General features: G+C 33.9%; 1 protein-coding gene across 1 annotated transcript; it reads left to right on the forward strand.

Moving 5' to 3' along the window:
• The first annotated feature begins 1710 nt into the window (after positions 1-1710).
• On the forward strand, positions 1711-17640 carry LOC117915744 (protein PECTIC ARABINOGALACTAN SYNTHESIS-RELATED). Its single transcript, XM_034831425.1, has 11 exons — positions 1711-2254; positions 3175-3225; positions 3311-3401; positions 4337-4413; positions 6273-6361; positions 8664-8783; positions 14594-14710; positions 14810-14953; positions 15046-15169; positions 15315-15506; positions 16754-17640. Exons 1-11 carry the CDS (start codon positions 1961-1963, stop codon positions 17111-17113), a joined length of 1659 nt encoding a protein of 552 aa, XP_034687316.1. The 5' UTR covers positions 1711-1960; the 3' UTR covers positions 17114-17640.
• Positions 17641-22630: the final 4990 nt, after the last annotated feature.

Below are 22630 nucleotides of genomic sequence, written 5' to 3' on the forward strand. Positions count from 1 at the left end.
ATGAACAGTAACCGGTTGACCCTCAACTCAACCGGTTGAGGGGTATGAACAGTAACCGGTCGACCGTTCGAAAAATGCAAAAATTTTCTCTTTCTTCCAGAACGGTTGTTCAACCGGTCAAGGTTGAACCTCGTCTGGTCGAGGTCCGGTCGAGGCCCAACGGTCACCTGCCAAGCATTAAATGCTAACGGCTAGTCAACCAGTCGACCCCCAGCTCGACCGGACGAACCTCAAACGGCTAGTTTGGCTTTTTTCTTCTATAAAAAGGCTCCAATCTTCATTGTTTCAAGAGCTTAACCTTCCTAAATCATTCTTGAATATATTTGAGCCTTAGAAGAGTGTTTTTGAGTGCACCATTGTTCAAAAACTTGCATATCATTAGTGCACCATTCAATTCTAGTTTCTTGTATCATTTGAGCTTAAAGCTTTTGTACTAGGATTTTGTGAGATCTTTAATTGTAAATCTTTGAGAGGAAGTTTTCCAAGAGTGTGGTATCTCTTGAGAAGTGTAAAGGGTGCTTGGAGCCAAAAGTCCAAGAGGGTGGATTGGAACCATAATCCAATTGTATTGCTTGAAGGCTTGGTGTGGAAGCCTTGAATCAGTGGAACCCTCACTCGGTTAGGAGATTGAGGAGAGTGGATGTAGGCCGGGTTGCGCCGAACCACTATAAATCTTGTGTTTGCACTCTCTCTTCCCTTACTCTTTTAAATTATATGCAATTGTGTTTATTTTGTTTATTATATATTTGCATATAATTGTCTCTTATTTTTACATAGTTTAAATTTGGGAAAAAGAGACCATCACCCTATTCACCCCCCTCTAGGGTGATTACCATAGGTTGGATTAGCCTAAAATTCCTAACAGTATTAACATCATTCACTTGATGTATTGAATAAAAAAAAAGGAAAAAATTATATATGAAAACTAAGAAAACAACACTATGAAAAGGAAAAAAATATAAAAAAATCATATAAAAAATTTAAAATTATTTTATTTTAAAAAATAAAAAATGATTATCATTTTCTTATTTTTTTTAAATAATCCAAATAAAAAATTAAATAGTCAATCTTCCTCAAATTTAATATAGAAACATAACTTATCAATTTTAAATTAGAAAAATGTATAAGAAAAATCATCATTTTTATTATATAATTATGAAACTTGCTTTTATCTCAGTAAAATATTTAAAAAAAGATTAAAAAAAAACACATTAAATGTTATTTATTTATTTTTAGAAATAATTTTGTTTTAAATAGTAAATTTAAATAACAAATTATACTATCATTATATATAATACGTATAATTAAACCCAAAATTTTGATTTAAAATTTGATATCAATAATTATAATAAATGTGGGGCTAGACAAAAAGTTAAGTACTTTAAATCCTCCGAGTTACTAAAAAAGACCACCTTTTTTTGTAATTATCATATTTAACCCACCCTATTGGATGATTATTTTTATTTTCTTTTATTTACATTTTCATTCAAAAATTTCGGCAACATAGCTCATGTTATTTCAAAAACCATCAAATGTAGGAACCGATAAGGCAATCAAATAAATTATTTTTTAATTTATAAAATTCAATTTCTTTACCGTTCTTTTGAGTTTAGATGCTAATGGGACATTACTGATAACTATAAGTTATCCCAAAAATACGTTAGGGGGTTAATTAGTTGTCAGACTTGGTGTAGCTGGTACGGAAGGGAGAGACGAGAGGTATGAATGTATGTATTGAATTCTAACAGCAACAAATAAGGAGATGGGTCTGGACTCTGGGGAGGCAGAGGCTCCAGTGTCGGCTGTAGGTGCGTATCTATGAGCCAACATTGGCCGTTCCTTGCATCCATCTGGTTTCAATCAAAAAAGAGGTGAAGCATTGATCTAAAGTGACATAGACTGTGACGGACCGTAGTAGTAAAGCAAACCGCCGAAGCTGGCTTTCAGTCCGAAGCGAGCCATGGCGGAGCTCCGTCACTCGAGCTCGATCGGAACCCGAGCTACGCCATCCCCGTTGAAGCGCGATGAGGACTCGTCCCCTTTCTTGCCCGACAACCCAACGGACCACTACGATCGTCATTCCTCACGAGATCGGGATCGCGACCGTCCCTTCTGGTCCAATTTTCACTCCATATGTCCATACTTCTCTGATGAGCCTAGGGTTTCTCCAAATAACTACAAGATCTCGCTTTTCTGGATCCTTCTCGTCATTCTCGTCGGATTCATCTCAATTTCTGCTATTTTGAATGGCTTGGTCAGTGCTCTTCCTTTGTTCTTTCATTTGATTCGACTGGTGGTTCAATATTGCTTTTCTTCAAATATTTGCCATGCTGTTAGATTGATACCCAGGGATTTTAGTTTATTTGCTATTGTTGAGTATTTATATGAATTACGCGTTTATTTTCTCCGGAATTTGTTCGAATTGAAATGTGTTCCATTTCCTCACCTACCTCGACTGGAGAAACATTAGAGATGATTATATTCCTTACTAGTCAATCTCTTCTAAAATCTGATATTCTCAATAAAAAAATGGTTGGTTTCAGATATTGGCTTTCCAATTCCTTGCGACTCCTTGAGTGCTTGAATTTGGTGTTTAGGGGTTAGTTTTTCTACCATCTTTTCTTTTCTTTTATAGGTTATTTTAGCACAGCAGTTTTAGTGTTTAGAACACTAATAGCGGATTTTCAGACAGATCTTATTCTAGTGTGGCGCCAAAACAAATCCCTAAACCACCCTTCATAGCATTGCACGACAATGGCTAAACTAAGGCAGCTTTGCAAAATTGAAATAAAATTTTGTAAAATAAGATTGCTGTTTTTTTTTAAGAGAATTGTATATAAAAACTTGTGTCTATGGTTTTTGCAAAATGATGTCTGGTCATATGCGCATGCAACTCAACCTGATTATGTCTGCTCAGGCAAGTGATTAGGTTTTTGGTTTTTTACCTTGGTGCCTCTTTATGCAGTGAGGTGAACTTTTCATGTGGTAGATTGGCATAGCTAATGAAGTTCCTTATTCCATAACCTTTTGTTCCTTCTTACTACAGTGAAATCAACACTGTATATGCTGAGGTCATTGACTGTTTGTATGCACTTTTTGCTTGTATTTGATGCCTTCAAATATATGCTTCACATTATTATTGCACCACTAACTTTTTCTTTTAATCTATTGTAGAATTCTCCGTACTTGTGTAGAAAAGATGGCATTGTTCTTCGCTGTCCACGTGTAAGTTCCCAAGGATCTCACTTTTATTCGGTCATATGTTTTGTTGATACATGCATCTGAATGTTGCATTTGTGATTTTTGTTAGGTCAAGGAACCTCCTTCACTCTGGGGCAATCCTTTTTCTGCCACCACCTCTTGGAAGCCTTGTGCCGAGCGCCGCAATGGTGGAATATCAGGTATGGTGGTACCCTGTATTTTTCTTGAATAATTTATGTGAGTATTATCTCCCCGAATTTGTGAGCCATGGAAATAAATATGATATCATTAAGTAAGATTACCTGGAGTGAACTCAGAGAAAGTTAAACCTTGCTTCATTGAGGGAAGTTCATTCTAGATTTTTTTGTAAATGCTTCAGTGATCTCTACTACAGAACGTTTAAGTGTGGAATAGCTTCATAGTTAAATATGTGTGCTAAAGGAAAACTATATGCTTGTGTCATTTCTATCTAGAAAGAACCTATTACTAAGTTCATACTTGGAGTTTAATATTGGTAGCTGGATTGTGAATGAAGTTGTACAATCATTGTTCCATAACAACTTCTTTCTGTTTTTGAGAGAATGGATCAATTTGTTTCTTCCTCTGAAAATTATCTAGAATAATCTGTTATCATGCTCCAAATATTTTATGAGCATTGGGCATATCTACAATTGTTTGAGATCTTAATTCTTTGTGCAAGTTATGTGAACAAGCATTGGTATATGAACCTTCAGCATGTGCCTTGAAGTGGTATTATGAATTGGCATGAAGTAGAACTCTTTTTTTATGAGAAACTTGGTGTTTTGTTAACATAGCTTGTTTTTTCTTTTTCTTTTTTTTTTCTTTTTTAATTCTAATCTGTATGTTCATTCTTCCTTGAAATGATCACAATTTTCAGTAATTCATTTAGTTTTATGATTCAGTATCAGAATGTGACATTTAAATTGGAAAATTTTCCCATTTATAGATTGCATTTGTTAGAAGGGCTTTGAAAAGCAATTATAATCTTCTCAACTATTTTCAATACGGCTTAATTAAAAAAGCTGTTTCAAATATGGTTTCTTGATAATTATATATTTTCTTTTACTGTTTATGTGGTTTCTGTTCACCACAGCTTTATTTTGGTTCTGTGCAGATCTTCCTCCTGAGAATGAAACAAGTGGCTATATATTTATCCATGCAGAGGGTGGCCTAAATCAGCAAAGAATTGCTGTATGATTCCTGTTAGGGAGTTACTCCTTTTGTTCTTTTCCTGTTTTCAATTTGATTATTGTTTAACTGTTCTCTCATTTGCATCTCCAAACCAAACACCAGGCACATTGCATGCAGTTTTAGTTTTTGTTCAATTATTTGTTTTTTAATGTATTCGAAATGAGAATGAACTGTTTGGACCTTGTGGAGTTTATATTTCCGTTTCAGCTATGGTTAAATTGCCAAAAAAGTGATTGGTAGAATTTAATGGGATTCCCTCATGCCAATAGAGCCTTCACTTTCTAAGGTCTATAATGCTGATAGGGCTAGAGTGTTGCCATCTTTATGGATATTCGCCCAAATGTGCCTCGTTCAGGAAAAGAAGTTAAACATGACACATGCTAATGCGATGACTAGTATTTGGTCAAAAGTGTCAGGGCAGAATAGCATATTAAGTTCCATTCTTTTTGCTGGCAATAAAAACCTGACATTTGTCTTGGAAGTGCCCATTCTTACATTCTCAGTTTCTGTTTCTTTGTTCTGGATCAACTTAAATAACTTTGGTAGAATTTCTGTTTCTTTAGGTATGGTATTAAATGGTTAGTTTTTATTATTTGGAGAAATTTCCTTCGTATAATACTAGACAAAACATTTACAAAACAGATTGAATATTTTAACTGAAGTACTTGAATTTTGGGCTGTGCTCTGCAACTGGTCAAATATATAACGAGGCTTAGATCCAAATCCCGCCCAAAATGCCTTGAGGGACACCTTTGAGGTTCAGATCCTCTAAGTCTCACACCTATAAGGGTAAGACATAAATGGGGCACATCTTTCATGCCTCGAGGCTTACCTTATGTTTGGGATATGAGTCTCATCCCTTGACCAACTAACAAATTCCAATCTGAAAGGTGTTGGATATTATTTTTTGAGATACCATACAATTGATCAATGGAACCAACAAGATATTCCATAAAATCAACCTTTCAAATACCATTTTTATTTTAAATTTGTTTTGTTTAACTTACTGTCTAACACTTCATTTAATATTATTGTATGTAATATTTTTTCGTAGGCTATTTAATATTATTGTATATACTAAAGCTTTAGAAAAATATCTCAAGATTTACTTTACACTAGGTCTGCTCTAGTGAAATTTTGAAAGATTTTAGTGCCAATGCTTAATTTTTGTTGACTTTATTATTGATCAAAAACAAAAAAAAAACATTTTGTTGACTTTATTAGATTCGGAGTACCTGAATAATGACAAAACCCAAGTTTCATTATGGCTTTAGGGCCAGAACTCCTGAGTTTTACTGTTTTGCCTGTACTATTTATCAAAATCCAGTCACATAAAATGGTTAAAGAAGATTCATGCCAGTTGCTCATTATATGTTCTTCAGCTTGTTGCATTAAAGGACAAATTATTTCATGACATAAACTATTGTGCTATTTCCTTGGTGGTATAGACTTTTTTTTAAGAAATGCATTTTCTGGAATTGAATTGGAATTCTCTAGTTTGCTAATGGCATGTTGGTATACTGGGTCTTTTCTTGAGGCATAGATATGTCGGTCTCACATTTTGTAGGAACTTTCCATGAATATTAACTGTTCTGGTTTATAAGTTAAATAGATTTCTCCTAGAAAATGGAAATAGTTGAAACAAGTTGTTTTCCTTTGGGCACTTTCTTGTGAACTGATTTTCTTGTGCGAGTCATCGTTCTGGTTGCAATTTATTATTTGCATATACTACTATATTTTATTGTATATAAAATGACTTCCTCTGTATACTGTCCCAAAAATTATGCATAATCCTATATTTTAGAAGACTAATAATAGGCTTCACAGGGTTCACTATTAGTTTATATGTTTGTATGCAGATATGCAATGCGGTGGCTGTGGCTAAAATAATGAATGCCACACTTATTTTGCCATTGCTGAAGCAGGATCAAATCTGGAAAGACCAAACGTAAGATGTCTCAACCTAGTACTTACATTGTTTTGTTATAAAAAGTTTACGGAATAAGCAAACAACTGGCTCAAGTGGCAAGGTGTGGGGATGGGGTAGTTCCATGTTTGGTTCTTGGTAACAGTGAATTACCTGTAGAAAGAAAACCAAAAAAAAAAAAAAGGAGAAAACAAAGAGTAACCCGAAGAGGAAACATCCTCAACAGTTACTTTTCCCTGTGGTTTGTCACAAGAAAGTCAGAAGCTACTTCCTTAAGGATATTTACTTTAAATGGAAAACTAGGGATGGTTTTTTAATTGACAAGTTCATGTCCCTTGATGCCTCTCTTACTTTGATGATTACATTGTACAAAACACTTTTATATATTGTCATGCTGAAACCTTAGTTATCAGACCCACAAAGGTCATCAAGGTGGATCACCTGGTCAATGGTTCATTCCCTGGCCATGGACTGTATAATAATTAATGTAAGGCTGCATGTATACTTGATATGAATTAATAAATACTGGCATAAACAAACAGGAACATTGAGTGGATAGTTGTCTGCATCAACAGTGTTATCATTTGAAACATGAGCTTGTGTCAAGATGATTCAAACTACTTTAGTTTTGGCACATCAATAGGGAAGCTGGGATTTCTTATCACCTCCATGTCACAGAGTGAAAACATAAGTAGTTTGAGAGGGGTGCAATGGATTCATCAAGTTCTTATCCTCACAATGTTCCATTATAGAAGTAAGACAGTTTAGTGGCTGAGTGATCAGTTTATGGTCTGACCTTGTTGATTTGGTTTTGATAAGATTGGCTGAACTCTAAATATTACACCAATCTTGAAGTTTATGCGACTGTGTTTTCATTGCTTTAGATTATTGAAAATCTCTGGCTTTCGTGTTTATTCAACCAAGCTAAACAAAAAGCTGACTTTCAAATTTATTATTAGTTTTCCAAAAAGAATATATTTCAGCAAGGATCAGGCTAGAAAAAAGTAGTTATTTGCACTTCCACATTTCTTTCCAAGTGATTTTGTTTCACCTGTGGAGAATTAAGTTTTCTATCATAAAACATGTTTGAATGTCTTCTATTTGAACTTCACATAAATATTTCTAGATCACAGTTGAAAATTATGAGCTCAGGGTATTTTGACTGGAATTAGCAATCACCAGTTTCTTAAAAAGAGACCATTTTTAAGGTGGATGAGAAAATTTCTGGTTGGATCTTGTTGCATATTTTGCCCGCACTTTTTTTTCACAAAATCAAGGCATCTGATGGAGCACATCAGAAATCAATGTAAAGGTTATATATTATAAGTCGGCCCCTCTTGAAGCTGCTCCACACAAAGTCTAAGTGGATGCACATCTGGATTTCTGGACACTTGTCCATTTCCTTATTTGTCTTGCTCATTTGTAACTTACAAAATTCAGGCAATTTGTTATACTCATACAGTCCATAAAATCCTTATTTGATATATTAAAAATCTAGCTGTCATCATATTAGAGTAAATTTGGATGGAATCAGTTATCCTCATATGGAATTGAAGGTGAACTTGTCATTGAATCCTTTTTTAAATTCCTTGGAGTCATTTGTAGGCAATTAGAGGAGTAGTATTCTTTCAGTTCCTAAAAGGGGAAACCATATACTTTTAATACCATTTTCACCACCACCTCCAACAGCATTGTCACAGCCACCACCACATCATCATACTAATGCTTGGTCACGACCTCCACCACTGTCTCATTGCTGCCATCACTATCACCATCGCCATCACTACCATTATACCTCCCACCTGCGCACCATCACAACCATGATATCACAACTGTCATCTTTACCAACATACCAACATAGCATCACTGCACCACTGTCATTTACAATTCTACCTATGGGCACCATTCTTCTTGCTGACATTGAACCTTCTCTTTAATATGCTGCTGCCATCACTTTTGCTATATCAGTGTTGCCAAGCCCAGCCACTATTTCAGTTGCCACCACCACCAAGATTGCTCTACTACTACTTCGACAATTCCAAAGTGCCTTTGTCAATTCCAAAGAATTCAGTCTACTCAGCCAATCTCTCATTCATTACTTTGTTAACTTATTGTAACGTGTCAAAAGTATTTTCTTGTGCCATTTTGAGCTGTTTTTAGTTATTTTTTGAGACGGATTATGCCATAGTTTGGAGAACTACTCATTTTATTTCTCATTTTGGGTTCATGTAGATTATTACTATAAGTTAATTAGGCATTGGTATTATCCTATTCCACAAACTCCAATGCATCTTGGCCTTATCTTTTATCGAAATGAGTGCAGGAAATTTGAAGATATTTTTGACGTGGACCATTTCATCGATTACTTGAAGGATGATGTGCGAATTGTCCGTGATATCCCTGAGTGGTTCACAGACAAATCAGAGCTATTAACAAGCATAAGGTCTGATGTGTTTTTATTTTATTTTTATGGCTTATTATCTTCCACAATTATGATAGTATTTAGTTCTTAATTAGATCAAGCCAATTACTAATACAAAATGTAGAAAAAGGGAAAGAGATAAAAAAAAATTGCTGTATACCTGTTTTGTTTGCTATTCAACTGAGTTATTTTTACTGGCTTAACAATAAATTTCAATACAGTATGGTTCCTTGAGTATAAGTAACTCATTCTTGAGTATCCATGTAATAGGGCAAGAATTCAGGAGCTTTGGGAATCAATTTGATCCACTTTTGCTGTATCTTTTTGTCTTGATGGTGGAAGCATAAGCTTCTTTATGGCTAGAGCTGTGGGGAAGGTTTCATCAATAGTTTCAAGGTGGGGGAGGTTAAGCCAAGTATTGGAGATTTCACATTTGTTGTTTGTAGATGATACCCTATTATCTTTTGTGAGACTTCTGAAAGTAATCTATTATACTGGATATGTATCTTATTGTGCGATGAAACAATATCCAAATTCCAAATTTGGAACAAGAGTGAGCTAGTTCCGATTATTAGGATGAAGAGTCTTGATGTTTTTGCTATAGTGATTGGTTGTAGAATGGGTTGCTTTTCTACAACCTATTTGGGAGGGCCTTTAGGTGCTTAATTTAAGTCCAAGTTGGGAAGTAATTGGTTAGGAACATTTGAGAAAAACTTGCTTCTTAAAAAAGGCAATATCTTTCTGGAAGGGAAGACTTACACTTACTAAAAGTAATCTTCTTGGATATGATTTGTTTTCCTTCTACCTTTTGCAGGCAATGTTAGATTGAGAAATTATGGAGAGATTTTTTATTGTGGTGGTGGTTGGGGAACCTAAAAAGAAACTGCATCTACTCTTTTTTTTGTTTTTTTGATAAGTAAGCAAAGATTATATATTTATAAACCGAAACTATGCACCAAGATACACAGATTGTATACAAAGGATATTAAAAGGTTAGGGTGTCTATAGGAGACCCCTCCTTGCCGATCTTGGGCCTTGTGGAGTGGTTAGGTTCTAAGTGAGGCATGATTGTTGTTTTTTGTGTTCCTCTCGCTTTGTTTTTCTTGGTCTTTTTGGCTTTTTTGTATACATTGTGTATAATCTTTTTTGCCTCTTAGGTGCTATTAAAACATTTTATTTTTTGCCTATAAAAAAAAAAGATATTAATACGCATAGCTTGGAGGAGGAAAAATACAGAAAACTATTCCCTCCCTCATTTGGATCCCACTTAATCTACAAAATTGATTAAAGACATTCATCCTTTGGCAACATACATCCTAACCCATGTCGACAAGCATCTAACAAAGGAGCTCTTCAACGATTGACCAATTGCTTCATATTTTCAAACACTCCTCAATTCCTTTCCTTCCACTATATCCAAAAAATACACAACAGAGCGGCTCTTCATACCTTCTTGCAAGTTTTTTTTTTTGCTTGGCAAGCTAGTTAGGGGAAGATATTCACCGTAGATCAACTTCAAAGGAGTGGATGGTCATTGACAAATGGATGTTACCTTTGTAAAAGTGAAGTGAAATCTATTAATTACATCCTGCTTCATTGTACTTAAGCCAGGGTGTTATGGCAGCTATTGTTCTCTTTATTAGGTGTCATGTGGGTCATTCCTTATTCAATTAGGGAGACTCTTGAGTTAGCATGGCTCTTTTGTGAGCAATTGACCAACCATTCGGATACCGAAGAACTAGGATAGTTTAAGGATTAGATGTTTCCTTGTTCTTAGTAATGCTTAGTAAGGAAAGTGTTTGTGGAGATTGGCAACTTTAGGGATGGACTATAGTGAAAGGTTATATTGACAATGTTTAGGGAGGAAAAAAGTGATTAGAGTTATTTGAGGAAGAGAGTCTCTTAGGGCGGTGGTTTTGGAGGTTTCTTTGGGAAAGTTTTGCGCTTTGGCATAAGGTCATATTGAGCATCTATGAGATAAACCCACCGGTTGTGACATCAATATTCTATTTGGATGGTCTCATTATTGTGGATAAAAGATGGTCCTTCGACCTTGATAGATTTTATAGACTGGGTGTGTATGCGTTAAGGGAGGGGTTTTTTTGTTTTGCCTTGTCCTTTGATGTTTGGGCCCTTTTGTAAGGGGGTAAGTCCCTTTATACTGTAATTTGGTGGGTCGCTTCTTTAGCGCCTCTTTGCAATACAATCTTATACTTATTGATAAAAAAAAAAAAATTATTGCCACTAAAAGGCCATTGTACAAGTTTTTCAAGATCCAAACATACTCGTTTTATGGTGGATGATAGGGTAAGGATTTGTTTTTTGAAAGACTTATGGTGGGGGGAACAATCTTTGTGTTCTTAATTTCCAAGTCTTTTCAGTATTTTCTTCATACTTATTTATGATAAAGTCTTTCCTCTTGGCCTTGTTCAATCTATCAACTCCATTTCTTTTCTCTCCATCTAAATTTATATGGAAATCTAAAGTCTCATTCAAGGTTAAGGCTTTGGCTTGGCTAGTGGCCAATAAGAAGGCCAACACAATGACGTGCTATAGATAAGGAGACCTTACAAAGTCTCTTGTTCTAACTCTTACACTATGTGTACAAGGAGTGGAGAATCGGTTGATCATCTTTGATAGTGTCCGTTGACTTTAGGGCTATGACACTAATTATTCCAACTGACTAAGTTAGATTGGATCTTCTTAGGAGTATATGTAATATGATGATAATCTGCTTTAAGGTTTTAGGGAGTACCATTAAAGGCAAAGTTCTATGGCAAATTGCTTGTCTCACATTAATTTGGATTGTATGGTGGGAAAGAAATGCAAGGAATTTTTAGGACAAGTGGAGGATTTCAAAGATGCTATAGGATCTAACTTATTTCTATTCCTCTTTTTGGGCCTCCTCTATTACAGCATTTAAGGGCACTCCCCTTATTGACATTCATCTTGATTGGTATTAAATGTGTAGATTAAAAAGGGTTTGGATAGCAAGGAGAGGAGCATTGATTTGGTTTCTTTTTGGAAAAGATATGTTTGATGCCATGGAGTTAGGAGTCACTTTATATTGTATAATCTCATGTGCTACTATATTGATGTATAGGTCTCCTTAGTATATTGGAGAGATTCACTCACCTCTTCTTTGGATAAGTTCTTGTAATTCTGATTCCTCATCCTTCACATGTACTCTAAAACCATATCAATGTATATTTTTGTTTCTGATCCAGAAAAAAGGGGGAAGGAGGGTGGGGTGATTAGAGCTCTTGGTTCTCATTAGTTCTCACACATGAAAGTCCCTTAGTGAAGGCTGGGACGATTTTCAGGTGTATGGTAGAATCTTTATGGGTAATGAGGAGATCGAAGTATTGGTTTAATGTTATGGTGCAGGGATTAGTTTTCCATATATCGTTTCCATTGCAGTTGATAAGAATGTTTGCTAGCCTATTGCTGGAGTGTAGAGAGAGGTCAAGGAGAATCCCAAGTTTCTCAAGAGGTTGTTTGCTTGGGGAATTAATTGTTGTATCATTAGCTTTCATTGAGGACCATCAGTAATTTCCCTTGGTGGGTGATATGATGGTGGAATGCTTTCTAGGACAGTGTGGCAAAAGATTCTTTTTGTTAATCAGCTCACATGAAGGGATAACATTTAAGTAAATTGTTGCTGCTTGGGTAGCTACGGGAGAGGATGGGGGCTGGAATCCATGCTTTTCTAGACTGTTTAACAATTGGGAGATGGAGATGGTGGAGAGATTCCTATTCTCCTTGCAAGGGAAGAGGGTGGTTATTAATTTGGAGGATGGTTTACAGTGGAAGGAGGCTAAGGATGGTGATTTTTCTGTTAAATCTTTTTATAGTGCTTTGGAGGGTAGCAGTACAGTCCTGTTCCCGAAAAACATTATTTGGAGCCCATGTGTTCCTACTAAGGTGAGTTTTTTTGCTTGGGAAGCCACTTGGGGTAAAGCTCTGATGATGGACCAACTAAAGAAGAGGGGCTGGTCTCTTCCGAACAGATGTTACCTTTGTTGTGCTGTTGAAGAGTCTATAGATCATCTTCTAATTCATTGCACCAAGGCTAGGATTTTATGGGAATTGTTATTTAACATTTTTGGTGTGCTGTGGGTTCTCCCATCGTCAATGAAGGAGATCCTTCTTGGGTGGCATGGGTTGTTTGTGGGCAAGAAGCGAGTGAAGGTTTGGAGAGCAGCCCCCTTGTGCCTTTTTTGGACAGTTTGGAAGGAAAGAAATAAGGTTGTTTTTGAAAATGAGGATCTATCGATCCAAAGGATGAAATATTTTTTTGTTTGTAATTTGTGGTCTTGGTCCAAGTGTTGTATGGTTGAAGGGCCTAATTCTTTAATTAACTTTTTTGAGTGGTTGGGCTATGGATGAGGGCGGGTGGGTTTTTTGTATCCCTATTCCTTTTGTTTTTGACCTATAGGCGCCTGTTGTATACCTCCTGTATGCTTTGGGTTAGCCGTTGGGCACCTTGTTTTTTATTAATATACATTTTTCTGTGTCTTTGCCTATCAAAAAAAGGTGCAATCAATGAATTTGTATTTTTCTAATTCCTTGATAGGTTGGGGTTTTCTTAGTTCTTGTTAGGGCTTTTGTTCCTCATTTTTGTACTCTTAGTACACTTCTTGTACATGAAAGCTGCTCTCCCTTGTTATGGCCTCTAATACATTCTCTACTTATTTGTTAAATAAAAGAAAAAAAGCTAACTTATTATGACTGTATACTAGGGAACTTCCAGAAGTGATATGTTACTGGCTTGGGAAGCAATTGGAATAAAATCCTCATGGTTAACTAGCTTATGAAAAAAGGTTGAACTCTTGTTAATTGGTCCAACATGGGCATGAATAATGAGGAGTTTGTCAACCACTTTTCTCGTTCACTGTGGGGTTGCAGGCTGTTTCTGAGCTTTGTTGTCTTTGGTGTTTTTTTTATCTCTCCATTCTCAGGGAAGGATGTCCTTTTGGAGTTGGCATGGAAGTTTGTTAAAGAAACACTGGAGTGTGGAAGACAGCCTTATATTTCTCCAGGTGTTTATAAATGGAGCATGGTTGTAGACTTTTTGAAGGGTTGGAGTTGTCTCTGAACCTGAAAGATTTTTTGTTTCAAATTATTGCTTTAGTGGCTGAATGTCTCTTAGGAGGATGGAAGCATTTTTCTTTTAGATGTCTTTGATAAGTTGGGCTTGGGTGGAGCATTCTGTTGCCATGCAACACATCATTTCTTTCCCCCTTCTTTTCCTTCCTTTCTTTCTTTATTTTTTTCTTCCCCTTTTGGAGTTGGCTGTTCCTTTAGGCATCCTATACACCAGGGTTGCATCCTCTTGTGGATAGGTTCTCCTATTAATTTAATTATTATTCTTGTTTGCCTAGTAGGAAAATGTTTAATATCCTTAAAACTTGAAAAGCATAAGCAGATAGACACCTTTTAAACAAGAGAAAAGGGATAACATGGTGTTAGATTACAAGATTGACTGTGCGAAGTGAGGTTGTATCTCAATAAATTATTCTCATCTGCCCACCAGAATTGATTGAATTATGACAGACATTATGGGAGGAAAATGATCAGTAAATAATAGGAGCCTCTGTGTTTGAGAACCTGAAACTGAGAGTCCATGCATTAACCTAAGAGTTTCTCATGTGACTTCTAGGCATTCTTATTAAGATTTGAGTGATTGCTATAGACCTGGTTATACTTAGTTTGGTTTCAGAAATTGAGGACCACTAATTGCATATTTTATTGATGGTATTTAAATTATACTATGTTCAATATGCAAATGGCATTGATATTCATCAGAAAATTTGTGTTATGTATGATAGACGAACGGTAAAAAACATTCCGAAGTATGCTCCAGCACAATTTTACATTGATAATGTTCTGCCTCGGATCAAGGAAAAGAAGATAATGGCCCTAAAACCTTTTGTTGATCGGCTTGGGTAAGTTGTAGACATTGTAGATCTATCAAGAACAGAATATAATTGTGTTTTGTCTATTAATTGACTTCCAATTGTTATTGTGAATCTTTTCCCCTTTAGGTATGATAATGTTCCTCCAGAAATCAACAGGCTAAGGTGCAGAGTAAACTATCATGCTCTGAAATTTCTTCCTGAGATTGAGCAGATGGCTGATCAACTGGCATCAAGGATGAGAAACCGCACTGGCAGTTCAAATCCTTACATGTATGAGAAATGGGTACCTGAAAGTTGGCTAGACTTGAACTTGTGAATTTATGACTTCTGCTCCATCAATTCTAAAATATCCTCTTAAACAGGGCCCTTCACCTTAGGTTTGAGAAAGGGATGGTAGGCCTATCGTTCTGTGATTTTGTGGGAACAAGAGAAGAGAAAGCTCAGATGGCTGAATACAGGAAAAAAGAATGGCCTCGACGGTACAAGGTGACATATGGTTTGTTGGTTTCTGGGCCACTTAGATCCCCTTACACCCCTTACATGAGCGCTTGCACGCACACATACACACACGAGAGAGAAAAAGAAAACATGGATGTATGAATGATTTCTCATTTTGGTGATTGTCATGCAGAATGGTTCCCATCTATGGCAGCTTGCCCTGCAGAAACGGAAGGAAGGACGTTGCCCTCTTGAGCCTGGGGAAGTGGCAGTGATTCTTCGGGCAATGGGCTATCCTAAAGAAACTCAAATTTATGTTGCATCTGGAAAGGTCTATGGTGGGCAAAACCGGATGGCACCACTCAGGAACATGTTCCCAAATCTGGTAAGGTTTTTAATCTTCTCATACGGTTCATTTTATGGAATTTGGCTTAAATAAGTTATATTGAGTTTGAGGAATAATTCATTCCATCATGTTAATTTCACAAGGGATATTTAGGTGTTGTGTGGTATTAGATTGTTAGTTTGTTTTTAGTGAATTAATCATGAATAGTGAGTGTCTTTTATTTATCGCTTTCATGATTTTCTTTTTTCTTTTTATTTTTCTTTGTTTGTTATGGAGGAGTTTCATTTCTCTACTTTTGCCATGTTCTTGCTCCCATGTATGAGGAATGCCATATGAACAACAGATTTCTAATAATGTTTGTGCAAAATGACATGGACATCACATCTTACTCTTCAGAGCAAAATCATTCCAATTGATGTTATTAATCCCAAAAGTGTCCTGTTACATTATTCTTGTGGGCATTCTGTGCAAATCTTCTATGAGAAAGGCATTTTGTCTTTGTATAATTTATGTTATGGTGTCATTTTCAGGATATTAATAAATAACATCATTTTTTTATTTTGTTTTATCAATTTTGCATTTTGTAACCCTTTATGTAATGATTCCTTTATGTGATGATCCCCCTTTTGTTGGTAATGATTTGCACATTCATGATTACTGAAAATGCTAGTACAAACTTAATGGAGTGACTCTAACCGGCTGATGTCCAAATGCAAGTCAATAAAACTTATGATTATGTTTGTTTTTCAAAAAGTAGTAAAGAAAGAAAAAAATGTTAAGGAAAATTATTTTCTCGTTTGGTTGTTCTATGAAAAGTGTCAAAGAAAACTAAATAAACTAAAACTATTTAGAAATGTATACTTTTTCGAATTATTTAATCTTTATATCGAAAAGTTAAAAATAAGTGAAATGAGTTTAAAGTAATGTACAAAAATATTTTATTGACTTCAAATCTATTTTATATTTTTCTTCACTTTTTCTTTTCTCTACTTTTCCTCTCTATTTTCTTTTACTTACATTTTCCCTCAAATTTTATGGGAACCAAACATAGTCTAATGGAATGACTATTGCCATCTGATGTTTAAATATACTGTAGATGATTTTTTGGAAGTGTCATAGGAAGTACTGCATTGTGTATCCTGTGACAACTTTTTACGGGTGAACACTCAGAATTGTAAACTACAGCATTTTGGGTGGGAGTCAAACAGAGTTTAACTTGTCAAATTGTGTTTGACTATTTATTGGTTATACTTCGTGTTCTTCATTTTGAGGGTCTATATTAACAGGTTACAAAGGAAGAGTTGGCAACCAAAGAGGAGTTGGATGGTTTCAGGAAGCATGTGACAAGCTTAGCAGCCCTGGACTTCCTGGTTTGCTTAAAGTCTGATGTATTTGTGATGACCCATGGAGGCAACTTCGCAAAACTGATAATTGGTGCTCGTAGGTACATGGGTCATCAGCTTAAATCTATAAAACCGGACAAGGGGCTCATGTCCAAATCTTTTGGGGATCCTTACATGGGCTGGGCCACCTTTGTGGAGGATGTGGTTGTCACCCACCAGACACGAACGGGATTGCCTGAAGAAACTTTCCCAAACTATGACCTCTGGGAGAACCCTTTGACTCCTTGCATGTGTAGAGCCTGACCACATGAATACCTAATGTGAAGTTTCTCACTTGAGATTCTTTTTAGGAGCTTCTCCAACAGGGGTTTGTGCATCAACAGTTGAAGAGATTGGAAGCTTCTTTGCCCACAAGGTATGAAGAAATTGCAGGAAACAGCTCATACAGGTTGCAGTTTGGGTGCAAATGAGTAGTGGCTGTGGGAGGAGTTCATGGCCATCTTGCTTTGCAGAGAAAAGTGCGTTTTTGTGTCCAGAATGTTAAGAGGAATGATATATATCTATGTCGTGTAAATTGTAACTAAAATGTGCTTACTTGCTGAGGTCTTCATTTTAAGAGGAAGAGGATGTGTAGGATACTTTCATCTTTTACTACTTTAATATCAACTCGAAGGCTTGTAGTTTATATGATTCTAGAAGTTAGGCTGGTGGGTTTACTTTTAAGTAGATGTGCAGGTATATTTACATCTTTTCTTAGGGTATACCCTAAAAACCAGCCTATAGTTTCACTGACGTTTTCGTGTAGCTTCCAAACTAATGTTTTTGCTTTTTTTTTTTTTTGTTTTTTGTTTTTTTATCTTATTTTATTTTATTTTTATTAATATTTTTCATCAAAATGGATGAATAAGTCCTTTGTGATATGACTTTTCCACAATGCAATAATAGACTTCTTCTCATACAAAGTCTTTCCGTTAATGTCTAAACTCACTCAGCATCATGCAAAGCTAAATTGTCGAATATGCCATGGAAGTTGTTATGTACCATGAGCATGCTCCCCTAATATGGGATGTTACAAAGTGTTACTCTTCCCTCAACTGATGTGGGATGTTACAAAGTGTTACTAATATGACTTTTCCACAAATGCATTGATCATTCTCATTGTAATAATTGTTAAAAGTCCTTTAATGTAGTATCATCCAACTCTTATCTATTAACAATTTTTTTTTTTCACACAACATTTCATTATGATGATTTGACGAACATAACTACTTTTCTATTAAATTTCTTTATAAGTAGAATTACTTCAACTAGTCGTTCAAAAGAATCAAATTTATTGTTATATCAAAATTGATTGGTAACAGAAATTAGATGTAGTATAATGTAGCTCATATATGAAAGGAAATTGATTTTTTTTTCTTCATACGAAAATTCACTATGATGATTTTGGGGAATATAACTACATTTGTATTAAATTTCTATTCAAGTTTTCACAATCTTATCATTCAAAAGAACCAAAATTATTGTTCAACCATACACAAAAATGACTATTAAACTTCATTCAATAGAATATTGTCTAGCTCTCATATGTTAGCAAATTTATTTATTTTTCGCATGACACTTCATTACGATAATTTTGGTGAACATAAATTACTTTCCTTTTAAATTTCTTTGCAATTAGAATTAGTCCACCTAATTATTCAAAAGAATCAAATTTATTGTTACATCAAAATTGACTAATGAAAGAAATTTAATGTATATTGTAGCTCAAATATGGAGTCAAACTGATTTTAATTTTTATAGAAAGCGGTTGGTAGATGTTTAAAGATTTTAGGAAGGTAGTGTCATAACAATTTGAACTAATAGACATAAAATTAATGTCATATCTTCTTGGAATTAAGGTCCGACAAATAGATGATGATATCTTTGTTACAAAAGAAGTATGCTATAGACATTCTAAAATGATTCAAGACAGAGTCATTAGCAGACAGAGTCATTAGCAATGATTCACTCTCCTATTGTCAAGAACTTTAAAATGAAAAAAGAAGGCATTGGGGAATGAGTAAATTTCACATATTTCAAGGGTATAATAAGAAGTCTTCACTATTTGACTTTTAATAAACCAAATATCATTTATAGAGTGAGAATTATCACTCGATTTGTAGAAAGGTCGAACTAGTGACACTTTGTAACATCTCACATCAGTTAAGAGAAGAAGTTCCTAATACAATATATGTAGTAGACTCTTCTTAACTATATAGACATATTTTAAATTTTTTAAGGCCTATTAAGTCCATTATGGATAATATTTATATCAAAGAGAGGGAATTATTATATATGATATTGAAGCCAATTCTCAACCTTAATGTGAGACTTTGTCTATCCAACATCATAAAAAAAATAAAAAATTATATAGATATATTTATATCCCCTAAAATCATCATAATGAATTTTTATATGAAAAAAAAAAATCAATTTCCTTTCATATCTAAGCTACACTATACACATTAAATTTTTGTCAATGGTCAACTTTTATATGCCATTAAATTTGATTCTTTTGAATGATCCCAATTTTTATTGGAAAGAAATTTAATAGAAAATTAATTATGTTCATCAAAATCATTATAATGAAGTGTTTATAAAAATAAATAAATTTACTAACAAATGAGAATTGAACGATACTACATTTTCAACGGTCATTTTTTATCAGGTCAAACAATAGTTTTGATTCTTTCTAATGATAGGGTTGTGAAAACTTTAGTGCAATGAAGTTTAAAACATATGTGGTTATATTCCCTAAAGTCATCATAATGAGTTTTTACATAGAGGCATACAAAAATTGTATCACCATTAGAATTTGATTAAATGTTAAGTGTGTGCTCAAAAGGACACTTTTGAAAACTATGTTGGAATAAATAAATGTCGATTTGCATGTACTAAGCATGTAGTGCTTGCTTCAATCTATATAATAACTTTTTGTCTTTGTAAACTTATTTCTTGTGCCTTCTCTAATATATCATGATGGTTGTTCAACAAAAATTTCTTCTTTAAATAAACTCTTAAGGAAAATTGACTTAACACCCACTTCATAAATTTAAATACACTCTTGGAAGATCAAATAATTCAAGGAGCATTCACTAGAAAGGCATTCAAGCAAGCTCGGTTTTTATAGGTTTTTAATGTAAGGTCAAGATGCATTGAGATATGAATCCTTCTATAGAAAATAAAATCTTCATCTAATTCAAAAAAAAAAAAAAAAAAAGGTGATCCTTACAAACATTGATGAAAATCAATATTTTCCAATACTCATAAAAGTTTATACGATTTTCCAAAATTAAAACTAGCCAACCCTTTAGCTTTCAAGGGAAAATTTTCATTTTTAAAAGCAAAGAGGTAGGTCAATCGACCACCTAGTCTATTGGTTTAATGAAGGAATGAGAGTGGTGTTAGGCAGTGTATACCAGTTGCTCTACTAGTTGAGGCATGGGCAGGTAAGAGACAACCTAGTGAACTGACCACGATTGATTGCTCTACCAATTGAAGGAAATCTTAATAGGTGAAGGCATTGTGTTAGATCAAGGTTTGCTTAATATTATGTACTTTTGATTATAACAAATTAAGGATTAAATTTAACATTTTATTTTAAGTATGATAGACAATAAAATTTCCTTATGATCATCAAGAAAAAGTTGTATGAAGTCAAATAGGAAATCAAGAGGAAAAATGATATAAAAATAAAGTTTATTAAAATCAATCTTTAGGGTTTTTATTATAAGATTGAAGGTACGTTGAATTAGGATATGCATATTTCATTACTTAAAATCCAAAATTTATCTAATTGATCTCAAACTTACATTAAATCTTTTCAAAAGTTGGATGAAGTATTTTTCATAAGAAAACCATCTTTGATTTATATATTTTATGCTTAAAAAAGTTTTCAAAAAGGCATGGAATAAAAAAGTTTTAAGTATAAGTGCTTAATTTTGCAAAAAGGAGCTCAATTGGAGGTTAAGAGTCCTTAGATGGTCCTATTATGTAGTTCTATCTTCCGATGGTCACCTACGTTGCATCAATTGCATAGTGTTTAGCCAGGTAGTCAATCAAGTGATTCTTAGGTAAAGTCCTCTTAGTTCTTATTTATGTTCTTCGAATAACCCAACATTAATTGTCATTCATTGTGAAAATGTATTTGGATGTACCTTTTGTTCATTATCTTGTATATCTATTTAATGAACCATCAATCCCAGTTTGAATTGTAATCTTTGAGCTAAAATTGTAAACTAGGATTTAATTCAACAAATTTATTCATTGTATCATTATAAAAGAGGAATCTAAGTATGATGTATCATTTAGGAACTTTCAAGTGTGAGATATCATTTGTGGAGTTATTTAAGAATGAGGTATCTATTAAGGATGATTGAAGGTCCATTGGAAAAAGAATCCAAATGTAAAGTTTGAAGGTTTGGTTTGAAAGTCTTGATAAATTTAGAGGAAGTCTTATTAAGCATCCAAGTGGAACCTAACCTTAGAAGAAAGTGGACATAGAACGGGATTGTGTTAAACCTTTATAAATCATTATTTACAATTTTTTTACCCTTTTCTCTTTACATTTCGTTATCTTATTATTTCTTATCATTGCTTATATTTATCTTTTGCATTAATCTTTGTTAAACAAAAAAAAAAAAAAAAAAAAAAAATCTAATACCCAATTCACTCTTCATCTCGTGTGTCTACCTTACATTGAATTAGTATAAACTTACTTAATACATTAGTGGAGTTGTTTAACCAGATGATTTTTTCCCTCTCACAATCATTTGCAAATCTCCAACAACTAATTGAGTGATCAAGTGATTGAGTTATAATTTGTGTCAAATGACTGGTTTCAGCTTGAAACACCTAATTAAGGCACTTCGAATTCATTTATGAGGGTGACAACCATTGAAAATCATTGCGAATTTTATATCATTCTTTGATTGCATTTAGTTCAAAACTTGCAAAATCCTCTTAATGCATTTTGACTTTACTCATCTTTTGTCATTGTACTTCATTCTAAACTAGTAGTTTTTCTTGAGCGAAAATTTGTTATACCTTTAGAAAGTTAATTAAGTGTGGGTGAACACTTTGAAACTTGTAAAGGTGAATTAGGACCTCAATCAAAGTGCCCTAATATTGAAGAATTTTGGTTGAAAAGTCATTAAATTAGTGAAAAAATATGAAGCTTGGAAGAAGTTAAAGGAAATGGATTCGTCGCCAAACCATTCTCTCTCTTTCTCTTTCCTTAATTTTATTACCTTCATTGCATTAAAAATTATCATTTGGTTTAAATTTTCTTCAAACATTAAAATTTGACCAATCCCCTTTACTTAATTTTATTATATTTATATTCATTGTTATTGCAGTAAAAATTGTCATATATATTAAATTTTCATCTAATATTAAAATTTGACCAACATTCAATTCATTCCTCTCACAAATATAACTAGGATTGAATTAGTATTAACTTCACAAAATTAAAAATATTAACCCGAAGAATAATAAAAACAAAAAAGTAAATAAAAATTTAGTGTAGAGGAACTAGAACTGATAAGAAAAATAATGTAAATTATATGATATATGAGTTAATTTCATTGGAATCCTAAGGTTTGGTGTAGATACACCAAACCACCATTGATTTCAAATTTCTATCACTTAGCAACCCTATAAATTAATTTGTTTATAGAAATTTTAGATAAAAATATTTTAAACAGGAGTTTTTAACAATTTTATAAAAATTAAATTTTATTTTTAAAAAATAAAATTCATATAAAAAATATCTTTATAGAA

The sequence above is a fragment of the Vitis riparia genome, chromosome 1 (assembly GCF_004353265.1).
Source record: "Vitis riparia cultivar Riparia Gloire de Montpellier isolate 1030 chromosome 1, EGFV_Vit.rip_1.0, whole genome shotgun sequence".
Classification (NCBI taxonomy): Eukaryota; Viridiplantae; Streptophyta; class Magnoliopsida; order Vitales; family Vitaceae; genus Vitis; species Vitis riparia.

Excerpts from the sequence above, each read along its gene's own strand:
- LOC117915744 (XM_034831425.1), top strand. The coding sequence starts at position 1,961 with ATGGCGGAGCTCCGTCACTCGAGCTCGATCGGAACCCGAGCTACGCCA. Across the intron at positions 6,362-8,663 it reads CAAATCTGGAAAGACCAAAC|GAAATTTGAAGATATTTTTG; the intron begins GTAAGATGTCTC and ends AAATGAGTGCAG. Across the intron at positions 15,507-16,753 it reads GGAACATGTTCCCAAATCTG|GTTACAAAGGAAGAGTTGGC; the intron begins GTAAGGTTTTTA and ends CTATATTAACAG.